Genomic DNA, 18683 nt, shown 5'->3' with positions numbered 1-18683 from the left:
ATGAAGTGATGGGATGTCTCTCATAATGGCCTGTTCTACTGCCTGTGCTTGATGTAATGAGTATTTTGTATGAATGTTAATTACTAATTTCAGTTTAGTTATTAGATACCTAGTCTGATTTTAGTTTTAGTTATTAGAATTTTTGTAAGTTTATAAATTTCTGTGTTCTGATTTTTTTTTCTTTTTTTTTTTTTTTTTTTTAATTTTACAGCATCTTGTATGGATTCTGGGATTAAAGCCTAGTAGTGGTGGTGCCTTGAAACCTGGGAGAGCTGTTGAGGGGCCCAGTACAGTAAGCTCTAGTCATTCTTACTCAGTTAGTATTTGGCAGAATGTTTATATGTTACATTTAATTTTCTTCTTCTCTTAGGTTCTAACAACAGCAGTGATGACAGATTTACCAGTGATTTCCAATATACTTTCAAGACTGTTTGAAAGCTCACAGTAAGAGTCAGTTTTTAAAATTGGTACAAACATTATTATTAGCTGTATGTTTTAGATGAGAATATCTTATTTCTTCATTTTTATTTTAGGTATCTTGATGACGTATCATTGCACCATTTAATAAATGCACTTTGTTCCTTGTCCTTAGAAGCCATGGATATGGCCTATGGAAATAATAAGGTGTGATATTCTTTCTTTTCTGTGTTAAATATGCTACATTATTTTGTTGAATAAGGTGTATATTCATTAGGATCTTAGTGTTTTACAAGTGGGAACAATACCTTGTAGGCTAGCCCTGCTCTTTTGGGTGTTTACATTTATGATGGTTTGTTGAAGGGAGAGTGAAGAGGATACTTTCTGGCTTGTGGAGTGTGCCAGTAGTTGGCTTCCCTGGTGCCAGTATGTATCATGATTTTAAATTGTGTCCACTTGTGCACTGAATATTCTAAAAAATATTTCTATAGAGAAAAATTGAACACCACATTTATAAATGTGTTCTACAAATTAGTAATCCTAATGATTATAATTTATGATTGTGGCAATACAGATTTTAAATCAAGGGAAATATGTCTCAGTTTCTTTCGCCTTCATGGGATGGAAATTAAGGAGCTAGTCATTTCTTTCTGAGGGTAATGACTCTCCCTACCTTGAAAATTAAAATTTTGCTTTGCTTATTGATTAAGTGAATCAAGCTATACTTTGAGAACATTTCTTCCTATACTCTACCATTTTCTGTTAAACTTGGAAAACACAAGAATGTTTGGGTTTATTGATACCTTAGAAATTATTTAAAATGCTCTCTACATTTTAAGATTAATAAATATATTAGTTGGACCATTTACAAGTAAGTGAAGTTACCCAGAAAATGATTAGAAAAGCAGAGAATGCAGCTTGTGGTTTATTTAATATCCAACTGTAGGACCTAAACTTACATTATTTGCCTAATCCTTAATTATAATCCTGTGTATTGTAGCTTGTCATCTTGGTTCATGTGAGTCATTTAAAGATTAGCCAAAAAGATCTTAAAGAGCAAAGTTTTATATATTATGATACATACTTAGAGAATTATATAAACATGCAGGTGTTTGAAAATATCTGTTATAGTTTGCTCCAAATCAAGGCAAGGATAATATACAGTGAAGTAATCAAATTCTTAATACTACTTTCAGTAATCCTACATCCTTAAGATTAATTCTTAATGTAATATTTTTAATAGATACCTTCACTGGATCTGAGCAAGTTTATATGGTAATAACTTGAGAATTTATGTATTCACTCAACAAAGTACAGTATGTTTAGTATGTACATGACACTCTGCTAGAAAATATAAAGGAAATTTCTATTTTCAAAGAGCATGTAAACCGCTTGGCTCATGGATAACGTGGCAGATAAGGTGGTGGGAGAGTCGAAATAGTTTATCAATGTCAGCTATTCTGAGTGAGTTAAATAGCTTAGGGAGTAAAATATATGTATCACTGTCCTTTAAGATGTGGTTTTAAAGTCACCAGGCATCTCAGTTTTGGTGCTAATTTCAGGAATTTGTGCTAATGTGTTGAGGTAGCTGATGGTAAAGCTTTCAAATTCTTCCTTAGAAGGGGACAGTGTTGATGACACTTGTGCAGGCATACTACCAAACTGAGTATATCAACAACAGAAACAAGAAAACAGCTGCTATCTTTCTTTGTTGTATGTCAGATACTAACTTATGTATTTCTGTTTAATCATTTTAAAACAACTCTGTCAGGTTCAGTAGTAACTGCTTTTTAGAGATAAAAGATAAAAATAGCTTAAATACCCTGCTTGGGGTCACCTATTTAGTAATTGGTGGAGCTTGAATTTGAATCCACATATGTCTTATTCCAGAGCTCCATTCTTAAAACCACTTCACTTGTGGCTTTAACTTTGTGTGCATCAAAGTCAGATATAGCACTTTTTAAAAATGCAGTAGTTAGGACCACATACCAAGCTTCATGGATACAAGAATTTTTGGATATGAGGTCTGGACATATACTTTTAAATGCTGTGTGATTCCTGTGTATCCTCATTAGAATAAAGAGGAGGGAAAGGAGGAAATAATACAGGGTAACATTTATAGAGACATATTATGTGCCAGGCACTTTCTAACACGAGAGGTCATTTTGGTATATTATTATCTCCATTTTATAGATTAAAAAAGTTAGCACAAAAGAGAGTGAACGTTTGCTGTTTGCAGTAACATGGATGGACCTGGAGAATATTATGCTTAGTGAAATAATTCAGAGAAAGACAAATATTATTTATTGTCATTTATATGTGGAATCTAAAATTTAAAAAAAAAAAAGCTAATGAATATAATGAAACAGATCCACAGAGAGAGGAAAGGCAAAAAGGACAAAATAAGATAAGGGAATTAAGAGGCACAAGCTATTATATATAAAATAAATAAGCTACGAGGAATATATCGTATGGCACAAGGATATATTATATGGTATAGCCAATATTTTATAATAACTATAAGTGGAATAAGATTTGTAAAAATTTTGAAACTTTATGTTGTACAACTGAAACTAATATCATAAATCAGCTATACTTCAAAAAAATAGTTACTCAAGGTTACATAGCTATTAAGTAGTGTTGAGATGTTAAAAATTCATAGGCATCACTGTATCGTATTGTCTCTAGAATGATGAAGTTCTTTCTACTACACTAATTTTTAGGGTACTTATAGTGTTAGCACAGGCAGGACGAGTCAATCTGACCACACTTTTCTTAAAATCCCAGGGTACTTGTTCAACAGTTTTTACTAGAAAAGAAAGATAATTTCACACATTTCCATTTTAGATTTTTATTAGTACTATAAAAATGTTGTGTATAAAGTAATTACAAAATCTTTTTACTTAAAAATTATAAAATTATGCTCAAAATTTACTTTTAAAATTTCAGTTGGCTTCTATTTTTTCTAATGCATTGTCTCCATTTGAAGTACTATAGCTGTTTATCAAAAAATTCTCATAATTCTAGTCAGCTTAGTCTACATTTAAGTATATTTTACTATCTGTATTAAAATTGGATTAGGGATAGTTGCCCTTTGAACTTTTTACTAAAACTGTTCTTCTGATACATGGACTGAGTAATTTGGCCATTTATGAAGTACACTGATTCACTTTCTGTTGTTGAAATGCCAGTGACTGAGGAAGTGCTTTGTCTTCTTTCTCTGCAACTTTTTTATTAGCATCTAAACTGACAACCTTTACCTCCTCCTTCTTGACATCATCATTCTTTCCCCTGTGGTGTCTGTTGTCTTCTTTTTTTTTCTTTTCATTTTTCCTGATACTCACATATAAAACCTAAGCAATTGAAGACTTTACTAGTAAGACTGTATATTAGTTAGCTTAGCCTGCCATAACAAAATACTATAGACTGGAAAACTTAAACTATGGAAATTAATTTTCTCATAGTTCTAGAAGGTAGAAGTCCAAAATCAGGATGCTAGCATGGTCAGCTCTTGTGTAGACTCTCTTCCGGATTGAAAGATGCCTGACTTCTTACTGTGTCCCTACATGGCAGGGAAAGAGGGGAAGGGAGGGAGAGGGGGAAGGAAGAGGGAAATGGAGTGCACATAAGCTCACAAGCTCTGTGGTATCTCTTCTTATGAGGACGTTAAACTTACTGTATTGTGGCCCCACCCTTAGGACCTCATTTGACCTGAATTACCTTCTTATAGACCCTATCTCCAAATGTTGTCACCCTCAGGGTTAGTTTCAGCATGAAGTTTGGGAGCAGTGGTGGAGTGTGGGGTGGGGCAGATCACAATTCAGTCCATAGCAAAATTCTTTCATTTTGGTCAGAAGACACACATTCTGTGTGTCTGGTATAGTTTTTGAATTTTCAAAGTTTCCCTACTAAAGCAGTCTCTTCCCAACCAAATTTTCAATTAGGAGTCATACTAGATACTTGAGGGCTTCCCTGGTGGCTCAGGTGGTAAAGAATACACCTTGAATGCAGGAGACCCAGGTTCGATCCCTAGGTCAGGAAGATCCCGTGGAGATGGGAATGGCTACTCACTCCAGTATTCTTGCCTGGAGAATTCCATGGACAAAGGAGCCTGGCAGGCTACAGTCATGAGGTTACAAAGAGTTGGAGACAGCTGAGCAACTAACACTTTTTAGATACTTGAGGGTGGACTGAAAGGCTTGTCATATGATAACTGAAGTTATGTCATGTTTACTTCTAATTAATCAAGTATATTAATTATAGTCATGCTTTTCACAGTATTCTCAGTTTGGTTTACAGTTGAAATACTCAAATTCTCCTTATGATATAAAAAAATATGTTTTTCTTCTAGGAACCATCTCTTTTTGCTGTTGCCAAATTGTTAGAAACTGGTCTAGTTAACATGCACCGAATAGAAATTCTATGGAGACCTCTAACTGGCCATCTACTTGAGGTAACCTCTGTTTCTTTATTATATTTACTTTTTGTTTATAATAAAAACTTACACAGTGAGTTAATGATTCTGTATAACCGTAAGAAAAATCAGCATTAACATTTTTTCTTGTACTTCTCTCTGTATATTTTATCAGGGGCTAAGGTTTTATAGTAATCATTTTGGTTAAGGAATAGGTTGAAAACTTTATGACTAAAAATGAGTGATATAACAATGAAATCTCTGATATCTCCTTCACCTGTTAGTTTGGGTCCCCTTTCTTTTATTATATAATCTTTTGATCCCCTCGGCTTCAACTGGTTCTAAAACTTCAAGGCAATTAGGACTGAAATTTAGTACTAGACACTGCTCCTTTACAGACTTCCCTGTGATTATGAGGTAACATTTCTACAAAAGGGAAAAAACCTTCTCAGTATCACTAATTATAGATAGTACCAGGGAATTTTGTCTGGATTTGTGTTCAAACTTGAGTGAATCTGAATAATTAGTTGCTTCTTAATTGACAACTGCTTCTGTCAAATACATGTTTATGAGCAGTTTAGGTTTTGGTTGCCCTCATTGTTTCATATTATTTTAGTAATCTGAGAAGGGTACTGTTCTTAGTTTAAAAAAAACAGTCCTTTCTTCTTTTTCCCTCCATTTTTGGGGGATTATTTTTATGAGCTATTAAAGAATATATGCAGATTTCTTCATTATGGAATTCTCATCAAATGGCAAAAAATATGTTTTTAAAATTTCAGCTGAGTATTTGATTATGAAGATAGACCAGATTAGGAACCTTAGTTCCTGCTTCTTCTGTTTACTCTGGTGACATCATTTACTTTTATGAAATCCTTTCTTTTCTGTGAGTTGTTTAGTTTCATCTTTTATCTTCTATCTCCTTATTGCTTCCTCTTGCCTCTTATTCAGAAGGTAAGCGTACTTACATTTTGTATATTTTCATATTTTCTTCAGCCCTTATTGACAAACATTTTATATGATTTTTTTTTAATGTGGAAGAGTAGGAAATGCAATGTTTTAGTTTTTCTTAAGTTAATATGTGATGTATAGCTTAAGTATACAAATTAATTTTTGTTCCACATGTATATACCCTTAGGTGTGCCAGCATCCAAACTCTCGAATGAGAGAATGGGGAGCAGAAGCCTTAACTTCACTTATTAAAGCAGGATTAACATTTAACCATGATCCTCCACTTTCACAAAACCAGGTAAAAAAAGAACCTTTTTTCAAAGCACTTAAAGTCATCCTCTCCCATATGTAACTTTATTTGTAGGCTGTGGATCTCTTACAGAAGGTTGATAATCCTGGATTTTCAGGATTATCTATATTAAAAAATTTAAAAATTTTCTTATAATAGCACTAAAGTAATAAATTACTTAGAATTGGTCTCCCCATCTAGAACTTTCCTTCGGCATGCAGTGCTGAGTCTTCATACTTTATTAGCCTCTTTTCCTTCGGTCCTTACCTGTCTTTTTTCCTCTTCCCCTACTCATTACCCTTGTGTGCTTAGTCACTCAGCCATGTCCAGCTCTCTCTAGTCCCATGGACTGTAGCCCTCCAAGGTCTCTGTCCATGAAGTTTTCCAGGCCAGAATGCTGGAGCGAGTTGCCATGCTCTCCTCCAGGGGATATTCCCTGCCCAGAGACTGAACCTGTGTCTCCTGCATTGGCAGGTGGATTCTTTACCATTGTGCCACCCGGGAAGCCCTTACATGGGGAGAAACAAGTGGCAGAAGAGGCAAGCACAATAAAATAGACTTTTATTTTTAAATAATTTTAAAGTTTATTTTATACTTTCAGAGTTTTCTTTTGTTGCGATTCCTTTTTCCTGACTCCACATATATCATTCACATATATCTTATACAGTTTTTAATCATTCACATATATCTTACACAGTTTTTAAAAAGCCCACCAAAGTTTTGTTTAAAGATTGAGTAGAAATGAGGCATTTAATAGCCATTCACATTGCCCTTACTATCTTACTGTATTGTATGTGGATGTCTTCTGCAAATTTCCTCAACAAATAATTATTGGGTACATACTATATGCCAGGCAGTATTTTAACTCTTGTAACAGAATGATGTACAAGACAGAAAAGTTTCTTGATTTTTATAGCTTACATTTTAGTGATTGCATATTTTTTTCCTATTGCAGTCTAATTTTTTTGTAAAGCCCTGTCCATGTATATATTCTTAGCATCCAGCTTAATACCTGGAACATGGTAAGAGCTTAATACGTTTGTTCAGTCAGTGAGCCAAATAAATGAATCCTTGGAGAGAAAACTAAAGCAGGTGCTTTCAAATGCTAAAGGAGTAGAACAAAGTGCTTTTTTCACTTTTTAACAGTAAAAAAATTTTGTGGTTTTGTGTCCTCTTTGTCTGCTAGTTCATTTTTAGGAGTATTGAGACTTAAATAAATGTGGTACATATTAATAGAGTAAATGAAAGTTAATTTTAGAAATTGGGAATTGTTTTTTTCTCTCCAAATAGAGCTAAATATATAGAGGTATATTTTCTGTAGTGAGATTCATTTGTATATGGATCTGTAAATTTAATACCTTTTAACATCAGGTTACTCCCTATTTATCCTGAAATATAGTATCTTGAAGATAGATTTTTATTTTCTGTTATTAAAATATAAGACTTAGGGACTTCCCTGAAGTCCAGTGATTGGAAATCCATGCTTCTAATGCAGTAGGGGTGGGTTCCATCCTTGGCTGGGGAACTAAGCTCCCACATGTTACTTGTGTGGCCAAAACATAAAAAATTTAGAAAGACTTACAGGGCTTCCCAGTGGCTCAGTGGTAAAGAATTCGCCTGCCAATGCAGGAGACACGGCTTCAATCCCTGATCTGGGAAGATCCCACATGCTGCAGAGAAACTAAGCTCATGAGCCACAGCTCCTGAGCCTGTGCTCTAGAGCATGGGAGCTGGAACTGTTGAGCCCACATGGGGCAACTACTGAAGCCCGTGTGTTCTAGAGCCCATGCTGTGCAACAAGAGAAGCCACCACAATGAGAAACCCATGCACTGCAGCTAGAGAGTAGCCCCTTCACGCTGCAACTAAAGAAAAGCCCGCACGGCAACAAAGGCCCAGGACAGCCAAAAATAAATTAATTAATTAAATAATTTTTTTAAAAAAGACTTGGATGACAAGATAATCCTAATGATTACTGTTAGAGAAATCATTTTTTATATTTATTTTACTAAAAAATTTATTTTTACCATTGCAGTCTGAGTGAAGGTGAATTTAAACTTGAAAGACAATTGCAGAACCTTTCCATGTTCTAGAACTTCTCTGATTAGCATCTTACCTTCTTTTCAGAGGCTGCAATTGCTTTTATTGAACCCATTAAAGGAGATGTCCAATATTAATCATCCAGATATACGACTCAAGCAATTAGAGTGTGTGCTGCAGATTCTTCAGAGTCAAGGAGACAGTCTTGGACCTGGATGGCCATTAGTGCTGGGAGTTATGGGAGCGATCAGAAATGATCAAGGGTAAGTGTTTAAAATTAACATCCAAAAAGTAGTAGGAAAAGGGAATTCTGCCTAAAATTGTGAAATGATCGTTAATTTATTATGTATGCCTTTTTTGCTTAAGTTTATGATCTAAAATAGTTTTCCTTACCCTACTCCCAGGGGGCTGTAGGGAATCATTAGGGCTCACTTTTATTTTGGAAGGATGGAAAAATTGCTGTTTCTAAGGTTCTTACAATAAGAAAAATCCTTCAAACAAACTTTCCCTTTCTCATTCAGTGTCTAAATTTTGTTTGGCTAGTTGATGCAGGATAAAAATAATATAGTATTAATACATATTTTCTTTTTTTTAGTTTACTGTTTTTCATATTCCCATGAGTGTCTTTATTTTTATTTGTTCATTATTTTAAGTCAGCATATCTTTTTTTACATTTATGTAAATGTTGAAGTACTGTATGAGTACTATGTTAGAGAAGATTTTCTTGTTCCAGTTTTAAGATAAAATTTTAATGTGGTCAAATTATTATAATGTATGTATTTTTCCTTCCATTTCTCTTAAATACATGAATATAGATTTTCTTTTGTATTTTCAGAGAATCCTTGATACGAACAGCATTCCAGTGTCTTCAGTTGGTTGTGACAGATTTTCTACCAACAATGCCTTGCACTTGCCTGCAAATAGTTGTAGATGTTGCAGGTAGCTTTGGACTTCATAACCAAGAACTTAATATTAGTTTAACTTCAATAGGTTTATTGGTAAGAATGATTGCCTTTCTTATATAATCTAGAAATCACTGTTTGCAACTGAGAGTGAATGCTAAGCAAGTGTGCTTTTGACTCTGTAGGAATCATTTAAATGACTTTTAAGTACATACCAAACATCTTGTATGAAGGGTTAAGTAATATTATTTAAGAAATAATTCTTTAAGAGCAGAATATGTGGAATAATTTTGATCTGTTGAGCTGAAATATGGTTTATATAAGATTTGTTATGGAAGGATTTAGTAAACAGTGTTACATACAAGAGAAATAATCAGTTGACTCTACTGATATTAACATAAAATTTAAATTTTAAATCCAGTTTTTAAAAAATACTAAAAATTAAAGGTTGTACTCTGAAATTCTGAAATCAGAGAGCTAAACTTGACAGAGGAAGAGAGATTTTCATTAAATCCATTCTACTAGGAAAACAGTTTCTGAAGTAATTGCTTTTAAGTTTTATTGTGAAAATCTATCTGTTGCATATCTATGTGTTTAAAATAAAAATCTCTGAATAGATATTTTTCTCCTTGGCTCTTTAGTGGAATATTTCAGATTATTTTTTTCAAAGAGGAGAAACTATTGAAAAGGAATTAAATAAAGAAGAGGCAGCACAGCAAAAGCAGGCAGAAGAAAAAGGAGTGGTTTTGAATCGGCCATTCCACCCTGCACCACCGTTTGACTGCTTGTGGTTGTGTCTTTATGCAAAATTGGGTGAACTATGTGTAGACCCCCGTCCCGCTGTCCGGAAGAGTGCAGGGCAAACTCTGTTTTCAACAATTGGTGCACATGGAACTTTATTACAGCACTCAACGTGGCACACTGTTATTTGGAAGGTACCGTAAAATCCCTTGAGTTATCAGTTATTAATGAGACATGCTTTTATACTTTTTCAACAACAACAAATTAAAATTAAAAAAAATTTTTTTAGTGTGTTTATTGAAATATAGTTGGTTTAGAACGTTAGTTTCAGGTGCACAGAAAAGTGATTCAGTTTTACATATATATGTTTTTTTGTTCCTATTAATTTTTAAAGAAGAATTTCCATCCATTTGTGCATTTGGCAAACAGGAAATGTTAGCTTTGTCATAATTTTAATTGCACCTTGCACATTAACAAATTAAATACTTAAAGCCTCATTTTTTTAAATTGGAGGATAATTGTTTTACAATGTGGTATTGGTTTCTGCCATACAACAAAGTGAATCAGCCATATGTAAATATATTTCCCCTCTTCTTGAGCCTCCCTCCCATCCCACCCCATAAGCCTCATTTTTTTATCTCTTTGATTTCTACTTTGCGCTTCTGTTTCCCCATTTTCCTGGTGGTAAAAATCAGTAGTTGTTAAACTACCACATGTAATTCAAATATAATTAAATGAAAACTTTATAAACAATATCAGTAATAGTGAAATTTGTTTGTAAACTCACCAAACAAAAATCACCTCCCATTTGTAAATTCTACATTTGTTCAGGTATGCATTTAAATTTTTAAATTTTTCATTTTTGTCATCTTTTTAAAACATTCTTACAAAGTCAGCAGCTTATTAGTGAGTATCCTGTCTTTGCTAAAAGGCTCTCCTTTTTTGTTGTTGCTTAATGTGTTACATTTTAATAAAACTCTTATTTATAATCCTTTCACTGCTTTTGTGAATTTTTGAAATTAGTAAGTTTGACAGTAGGCAGTATGGTAAACTTTAATTGTATTTAACAGTGTTTTGAGTTTACTAAAAAGACCTCAAAATGTCTTCTTAAAAAATTAATAATGTATGTTCCTAATAAAAATAATTGAAAGCCCTACTCCCTCCTGTGTCTTTTGTTTCAACTCCTTTCCCTGGCTTTATAAAGCTTAAGAGTCCTTTAGTATTTTAAAAAAGCAAACTGATATTTTCTCTGGCTCCTGTTTCCTTTTCCTAACTTCATTATTAATCTTGCTGCCTAAATCTCAGTATTAATAATTTTTTCTTTTTCACTTCCACTGTATTCCCTTACCCCTTGTAATTTGATATCCAGATTATTCTACTTCAGAGTATCTTAAGCATTAGCATGTAACAGCATCTCCTAGAGGACTTGTTAAAGCACAAATTGCTGAGCCACTGTACCCAACCCCCTAGAGGTTCTGATTTCTTTCCTGTAGCATGGAAACTGAGAATTTGCATATCTGTGAAGCTACTGGGTGATGCTGATGGGGCTGGTTCTGAGACCATATTTTTAGAACCACAGAAATTGTTCATTGGCTCTACAGGTAGTCTTCTAATTGCCAGATCTCTTGCCCTGTGCTCAGGTTTTCGTACTGCTCATTTTTTCATAACATTTAATACTGTTGATTATTTTCTCCTTGAAATTTCTTTTGGCTTCTGTTTCACAGTGTGCATCTGCTTCTCTATTCAATTTTGTTTTATTTTCTTGGCCCCTATTCCTTTCCCTGAATCTACATTTTAAATAAACATCCCCCAAATTCCAACTGCTTCCTACTTGATTTTTTTCAAGCATCTTTATCCAGACATGAAATTTCAGTAGTTACCTCTATCTAGATGTTACTCATACTTAATTTTTTTAATATATATATACTTACATTTTTTGCGGGACCCCTCTCTTTAGCTTCATTCCCGTCTTGTACATTATACCTTCGGTGCTCCATTGGCACTCAGTTCAGCAAGTCTTAAGCGATTGTCTGTCAAGTTTACTTATTTTTTATATTCCATGGCCTTAAGGATAAACTTAAGAATATAAGGATACCTCTGTTGGTCAGTTTCCTCTAAAATACAGGGATTGATCAGAATGTCAGGTATAATTCTTTGTAACAGTGCTTAATTTCCTATGCTGTTATTTATGCTGTTATCAGTATTTTTATATGCATTATCACAAATATTCAGGTTCTCTTTCATCTGCTGGACCGAGTTAGAGAGTCTTCTACCACTGCAGACAAAGAAAAGATTGAGTCTGGAGGTGGCAATATTCTCATTCATCATTCAAGGGACACAGCAGAGAAGCAGTGGGCTGAGACATGGGTTTTAACATTGGCCGGAGTTGCAAGAATCTTCAACACCAGAAGATATTTACTTCAACCTTTAGGTAGATGTATATTTTTCCTTTTTTCTGAGTATACAAGTAATTAATGTTAAAGGAAATTTGGAAAATACAGATTCTTCACAGATTATATACATTGTTATTTTCTAAGAATAATCCATCTTAACTGCCAGTCTTTGTTGTTATGTGTGGTATGTGCCTGAGCATAAACGTTTTCATTCATTTCCTTGAAAAATTATGTGTACCTAGTGTGGGCGAGTCTTGGGGATATAGTGATGAGCCAGATACCTACCATCCTTGATATATCCTGGGTATGAAGGAGGAACTCTAATTATATAAATAAATAGAAAATTGCTGCAATGATCAATGCTACAAAGGAGCTTATAATAGATTGTGAGCTTACAGCAGATACTTGACCAGGCTAGTGATGTATATATAGCTTCCCTGAGAAAGCAATGTTTCATCTGAATAGTAGTTCATCAGGCAAGGGTAGGATGAACTGGGGAGAGCCTTACAGGCAGAGAGTACGTGTAAAAGAGATGAAAGAAGATTGAGGAGATGGAGATGGTGTGGCCCCTGGCACGTTTGAAGGTCTGGAATGAAGAGAACACAGAAAAGAGTGATTCTCGATGAGGTTGTAGAGGTAGAGGCCAGATGTTGCAGCACTTTGTAGGTTATGTTCAGAAGAGTTCACTCTAAGAGCACTGAAAACCACTGAAAGATTTTAATCCATGATGTGATGTGTTCAGGTACAGAGTTCAGAAAGATCCCTTCAGATGGTATGTATGGAATGGAATGGTATAAAGAAGAATGGTAGGATACTATTAGATTGGTTAGGAAACTTGGTGGTGTATAAATATAAATAGATCAGTGCTTCTTAACCAGGGCCAATTTTGCCCAACCTCCTCCCTCCCCCACAGGATATTTAACAATGTCTGAGACATTTTGGTTGTTGCAACTAGGGGACATGCCCACTGGCTTCTGGGGAAGTAAAGCCAGGGATGCTGCTACATATCTTACAATGCATAGGACAGCCCCTACAACAAAGAATTATCCAACCCAAAATGTCAGTAGGATTGAGATCGAGAAACTAGTGTAGATTATGATACCTTCAGTTCTAGTGGTAGGCATGGGAGTGGTTGAGAAAGGTGAACAGATACTTTTGTACATAACTGAGTAAGCTGTGCATATTAATTTTTCAACTTCTTATTTTATGTTTGGCTTTTTTCTTCTCATGTTAAATGCATAAGCATATTTATGATTTTCATAGGCATTTTTGTGTGGTGTTTATTATGTGCATTTTAAGGCGCTCATACATACCTCATACCTATATATTTGATGATCTATATATTTGATGTCTATACATACACATTTTAAATCCTAGCTTTTTGTTTTCATATAAAATTTACATACAATGAAATGTGCTAATCTTAACTGTATGTTTGCTAAGTTTTGACAAATAATCATCATTTTTAATACCTCTGTGGTACTTTATCTTAAAAGCTAAGATGTAATAGATACAGATTTAGATTTTAAAAAATGAAGACATGATGCAGTTCATGTAGCTTCAGTAACTTTTTTAAATAATTTAACACTAGGAAATGGTTTTTATTATTATTTTAGAATAAGATTATGGTATCAAGATGATGCTGGCCTCATAGAATGAGTTCAGAAGTGTTCCTTCCTCTACAATTTTTTGAGTAGTTTGAGAAAGATACACATTAACTCTTCTCTGAATGTTGGGTAGAATTCACTTGTCTAGCCATCTAGTCCTGGACTTTTCTTTGTTGGGAGTTTTTAAATTGCTGAATCAATTTCACTGCTGATATTGGTTCATATTGTCTGTTTCTTCATGGTCCAGATAGGAAGATTGGGAGATACTTTCTAAAATTTTCTCTGTTTCTTCTGGGTTGTCTGTTTTATTGGTGTACAGTTGTTCATAGTAGTCTCTTAGGATCCTGTGTATTTCTGTGGTATCAGTTGTAATATCTCCTTTTCGTTTCTGATTTTATTATCTGGGTCCTCTACCTTTTTGTCTTGATGAGTCTGGCTAAACGTTATCAGTGTTTTCAGAGAACCGGCTGTTAGTTTCATTGATCTTTTCCATTTTTTTTAAGTCTCTATTTCATTTATTTCTGCTATGATCTTTATATTTCTCCTTCTACTATCTTTGGATTTTCTTTTTTCTCTAGTTCCTTTAGGTATAAGATTAGGTTGTTTATTTGAGGTTTTTCTTGTTTCTTGAGGGAAGCTTGTATTGCTGTAAGCTTTACTATTAGAACTGCTTTTGCCTGGTGCCCCATAGGTTTGAGGGGCTAGCCTCAGGGGCTGGCCTGGTGGCTCAGCTGGTAAAGAATCTGCCTGCAGTGCAGGAGACCTGGGTTCAGTCCCTGGGTTAGGAAGATCCCCTGGAGAAGGGAAAGGCTACACACTCCAGTATTCTGGCCTGGAGAATTCCATGGACTGTATAGTCCTTGGGGTCACAAAGAGTCAGACATGACTGAGCGACTTTCACTTTCATAGGTTTGGGATCATTGTGTTTTCATTTTTATTTGTCTCTAGGTGTTTTTTGATTTCCTCTTTGATTTCTGTTGTGACCCATTGGCTCTTTAGTAGCATATTGTTTAGCCTCCACATATTTGTGTTTTGTAGTTTTTTTTCTTGCAGTTGAAGATTTTGCCATTTGTAGCCACATGGGTGGACTTGCAGGGCATTATGCTAAGTGAAATAAGTCAAACAGAGAGAGACAAATACTGTGTGATATCACTTCTGTGTGGAATCTAAAAAATGCAATGAACTAGTGAGTATAGCAAAAAAGAATTAGACTCCCAGATACAGAAAACAAACTGATTGTTACCAGTGGGGAGAGGGAGGAGGCAGGGCAACGTAGGGGTAAAGGGACTGGGAGGTATGAACTATTAGATGTAGGATAGGCTAGAATGATGTATTTTACAACATGGAGAATATAGGCTGTATTTTATAATAACTGTAAATAGAGTATAACCTTTAAAAATTGTATAAAAAATTAAATATTTTTTAAAGTAATGTTTTAACATAACGAAGTACAATATGTAATTATACTTAGTCTTTTAGAAAGAGGACTTCTTCCTAGATATAGAATATATTAATAGGAGAACTGCAGATATTTTTCCTTCTTATAGCATGGAATATTCTAAACCTGAGACTAGGTCACCATTCTGGTAGGTGAATGTAATGTTTAATTTGATTTTTGAACTGGGATGGCAGCAAGCAGAAGTATTTTGTTTTGCTGTTTTGATAGTTTTTTAACAAAATTTGTTAAAACTGTTTGAACAGTTACTAAAAAACCTGTTTTTTTGTTGTGTGTAAATTATACTTCAATTTTGATTAAAAGAGTATGGAGAGGAAGAAACATATAACTGGACAAGTGTTAATAGTTTATCCTGTAAAGCAGTGCATTGCTTACTGTTTTATACCAGACTTAGTTCCAGCTTTCTGATGAATTGAATGCTTCCTCAGTCAAATGGGTTTATCCCTTCTTGAAAAAACCTAGTCTTTGATAGCTTTTGTGAAGTGAAAGTCTTTAAAACACAATTATCTCTATATTTCATAGCCTACTTAGGTTGTCCTTTGCAAAATGTCAATTCCTCTGATTTTTACATTATTTAAATACAAAGAGGTGAGTAATAATCCATGCTGTTATCAGAGCCATTGGGCCGGATGTCTATAGGAACAAGATCATTTTTTGCTGGGCTTAAAAGGAACAAGGGCTTCCCTGGTGGCTCAGTGGTAAAGAACCTGCCTGCCAATGCAGGAGACATTGGTCCCTGAGTCAGGAAGATCCCATGGAGAAGGAAATGGCAATCTACTCCAGTATTTTTGCCTAGGAAATCCCTTGAACAGAGGAGCCTGGTGGGCTACAGTCCACGGGGTTGCACAAGAGTTGGCCATGACTTAATGAGTGAACAACAATAATAGAAACAAACCACACCTGGTTTCATTATAGAGAGTTTCATTATAAATGTGCTTAGTTGGTCACAGGAATAGAGCAAGAGATTGAAATGATTAGTGAAAACAGCAACCACCATTCAGCCCATGCTGTGCTGATGGTAGATCAGTTGACTTGATTTTACATGAGAGAAATAAGTTTAGCCTCATGGTAAAAGGACAGTCTTATTTATGGTGCATGTTCTCCTTGCAACTTACCGATATGGTGGGGGAAATGTTTAACAGAATTCTGCAGCTATAAAATTATTTAAATATGAAAACCCAAGTGTAAAGTTAAGATTTTTATGGAATATGACTTAGTTTATTTTAAACATTTAGGTAAAAAATGTGTATCATACTGTCATTACTTTTCCTATATGCTTAAGAATGGGACCATCTTAATAAAGGTAGATGGCTAGATTGAAGATGTTACTGAAAAGTTTTTATTCTGTTCTCCTTAGGCAGAAGTATTAGGATAGAAAGGTATACATACATTTATGGAGTTTTAAGTTCAAAACCTTGTTTGATATACTCATTATCCTTTCCTTGGTGCCATTTATTCCTGTATCTGACAAAATTTTTTTACTGGAATTTTGGGTTGTAATGGTTTTAACTCACATTGTTAGTGCAAAAGCATATCTTTTTCTGTTTCTGTAGGAATTTAAGCAGAAAAATAAAGCAGATAAACTTTCAAGTGTCTAATAGAGACAATTTGATCACTTTTATGGTGATAATTTTTTTATCCTCTTCCTCATATAGGAGATTTTTCAAGAGCATGGGATGTACTTCTTGACCATATACAATCAGCAGCACTCAGCAAAAACAATGAAGTATCTCTGGCTGCACTGAAAAGCTTCCAGGAAATTTTACAGATTGTATCCCCTGCCAGAGACTCAGATAAGCCTGAGACACCACCTGCAGTTAATGTCCCTGTGCCTGTCCTTTTAGGGCCTATATCGGGCCCGAGCCTGAACAGGCCATTTGTAAGAACAGATTCCATTGGAGAAAGACTTGGGAGATACAGCAGCTCTGAGCCACCCGTAGTTACTGATGAGCTTGAAGATTTGAATCTCTGGTGGGCTGCATGGAATACCTGGTACAGAATTGGATCTGAAAGCACCAAGCCTCCTACAACATTTGATAAACTAACTTTCATTCCCAGCCAGCCTTTTCTTACAGCTTTAATTCAGATATTTCCAGCTCTCTACCAACACATAAAAACTGGTTTCAACATGGATGACTTGCAGAAGTTGGGAGTCATATTGCACAGTGCTGTTTCAGTCCCAATAAGTTCAGATGCCTCCCCTTTCATTCTTCCATCTTACACTGAAGCAGTTTTGACAAGTTTACAGGAAGCTGTACTTACAGCTCTAGATGTTCTCCAAAAGGTAATCAAATTTTAGTGGCTCTCTAAGCAATAATGCATATGGTTCTCTGGAATTTTTTTACTTTGCTAAGTATTTTTTGGGATAAATTCTGGATCATCAAGATTGTTATGTATGTATACTTTGGGATGCATTCAAGATTGTAAAGATCCAGTTATTTTTAACACTTGTATTTTTCTAATATATTTTAAAAGGTAATTCAGGTTTATCTTGAGAGTCTTCAAGAAACTGCCTGCATTCTCTTATTTCTGTTCACCAGCATTTTTGGTTTGTTCATTCAACTCTTCACAAGAATATATATTTTTGGAGTTATAACTTTAGTAAAATATTTCTATAATTAGAAAATTAATTAGCAATGGGAATATATATATTTTTATCTGTATTTTTATTTTAGCTCTTGAATTGTTAGAAACCCATTAAAAAAATAAGAATAAATTTGTAAAGTGTTTACCTCACAGAAATTTTAAAGATATATTTTAACCCATGTGTGTTTTGTTACTCCAAAAAAAAATTAAAACAGATCTAAAAATTATTGAGCAAATTCCAGTTGGCAAGCAAGATCAGATCAAAATCAAAGAATTCTTTAAACTGTCAAGGTAATTGTTAGCACAATTAACAACCACCAAAATTTTTGAACAAAACAAGTGTGAACTAAAGAGTCAGTGATCCCAGCAAAGTAGTTACAGCATTCTAACAAAATTAGAATGGAAGTGATTCTGATTACAAATGTGTTATCAGTAGCCATTTGGGTACTACAGATCATGCTTTCTAATTAAACAATTGCATTATATCCAACTGGATTGATGAAAATTTTCACAGTAATAATAGTGGTTTCTACTACAACATAGTATACCTTGATTGTCTCTGGAGGAGGTTTAGCTGAGCAGTAATTCCTTGACCATCTTAGCCCTCGTTACTCTGTGCAAAGAAATTATATGGAAACTTAAAATGTAAGAAAAGCTGGCATTTTAATAATTTTATTATAGGGAGGATCAGTTTTTCATAATTGAAATTAAAAGAGCTGCTTTTATTTTCAGTGGCAGAAGAAAAGTAGCCTGTCAGTGATAATTTTTTTCTCCCTGACTGTGAGCATAGGTTGTTTATAGACTACTGTGGAGGGAATGGAAAAGTTAGAAAAGGAGAGCATAGACCTTGTGGGATGCCCATAATCTAGAACTCTCACTCAGGTGTTTAATT

At 34.4% G+C, this 18683-nt stretch overlaps 1 protein-coding gene across 3 annotated transcripts in view; it reads left to right on the top strand.

Moving 5' to 3' along the window:
* The window catches only part of MON2 (MON2 homolog, regulator of endosome-to-Golgi trafficking), a 111713-nt gene that overhangs the window by 59266 nt on the left and 33764 nt on the right, over positions 1-18683 (top strand). For all 3 annotated transcript variants that reach the window (XM_068971279.1, XM_068971275.1, XM_068971276.1), the window contains exons 17-26: positions 212-292; positions 371-444; positions 534-624; positions 4769-4870; positions 5967-6077; positions 8194-8369; positions 8942-9104; positions 9650-9943; positions 11982-12180; positions 16861-17489. In XM_068971279.1, coding sequence (XP_068827380.1) covers positions 212-292; positions 371-444; positions 534-624; positions 4769-4870; positions 5967-6077; positions 8194-8369; positions 8942-9104; positions 9650-9943; positions 11982-12180; positions 16861-17489 — 1920 coding nt within the window. The remainder of the gene's footprint in view (positions 1-211; positions 293-370; positions 445-533; positions 625-4768; positions 4871-5966; positions 6078-8193; positions 8370-8941; positions 9105-9649; positions 9944-11981; positions 12181-16860; positions 17490-18683) is intronic.

The sequence above is a fragment of the Capricornis sumatraensis genome, chromosome 4, assembly GCF_032405125.1.
Source record: "Capricornis sumatraensis isolate serow.1 chromosome 4, serow.2, whole genome shotgun sequence".
Classification (NCBI taxonomy): domain Eukaryota; kingdom Metazoa; phylum Chordata; class Mammalia; order Artiodactyla; family Bovidae; genus Capricornis; species Capricornis sumatraensis.
This window is presented reverse-complemented; position numbering and strand designations above follow the sequence as displayed.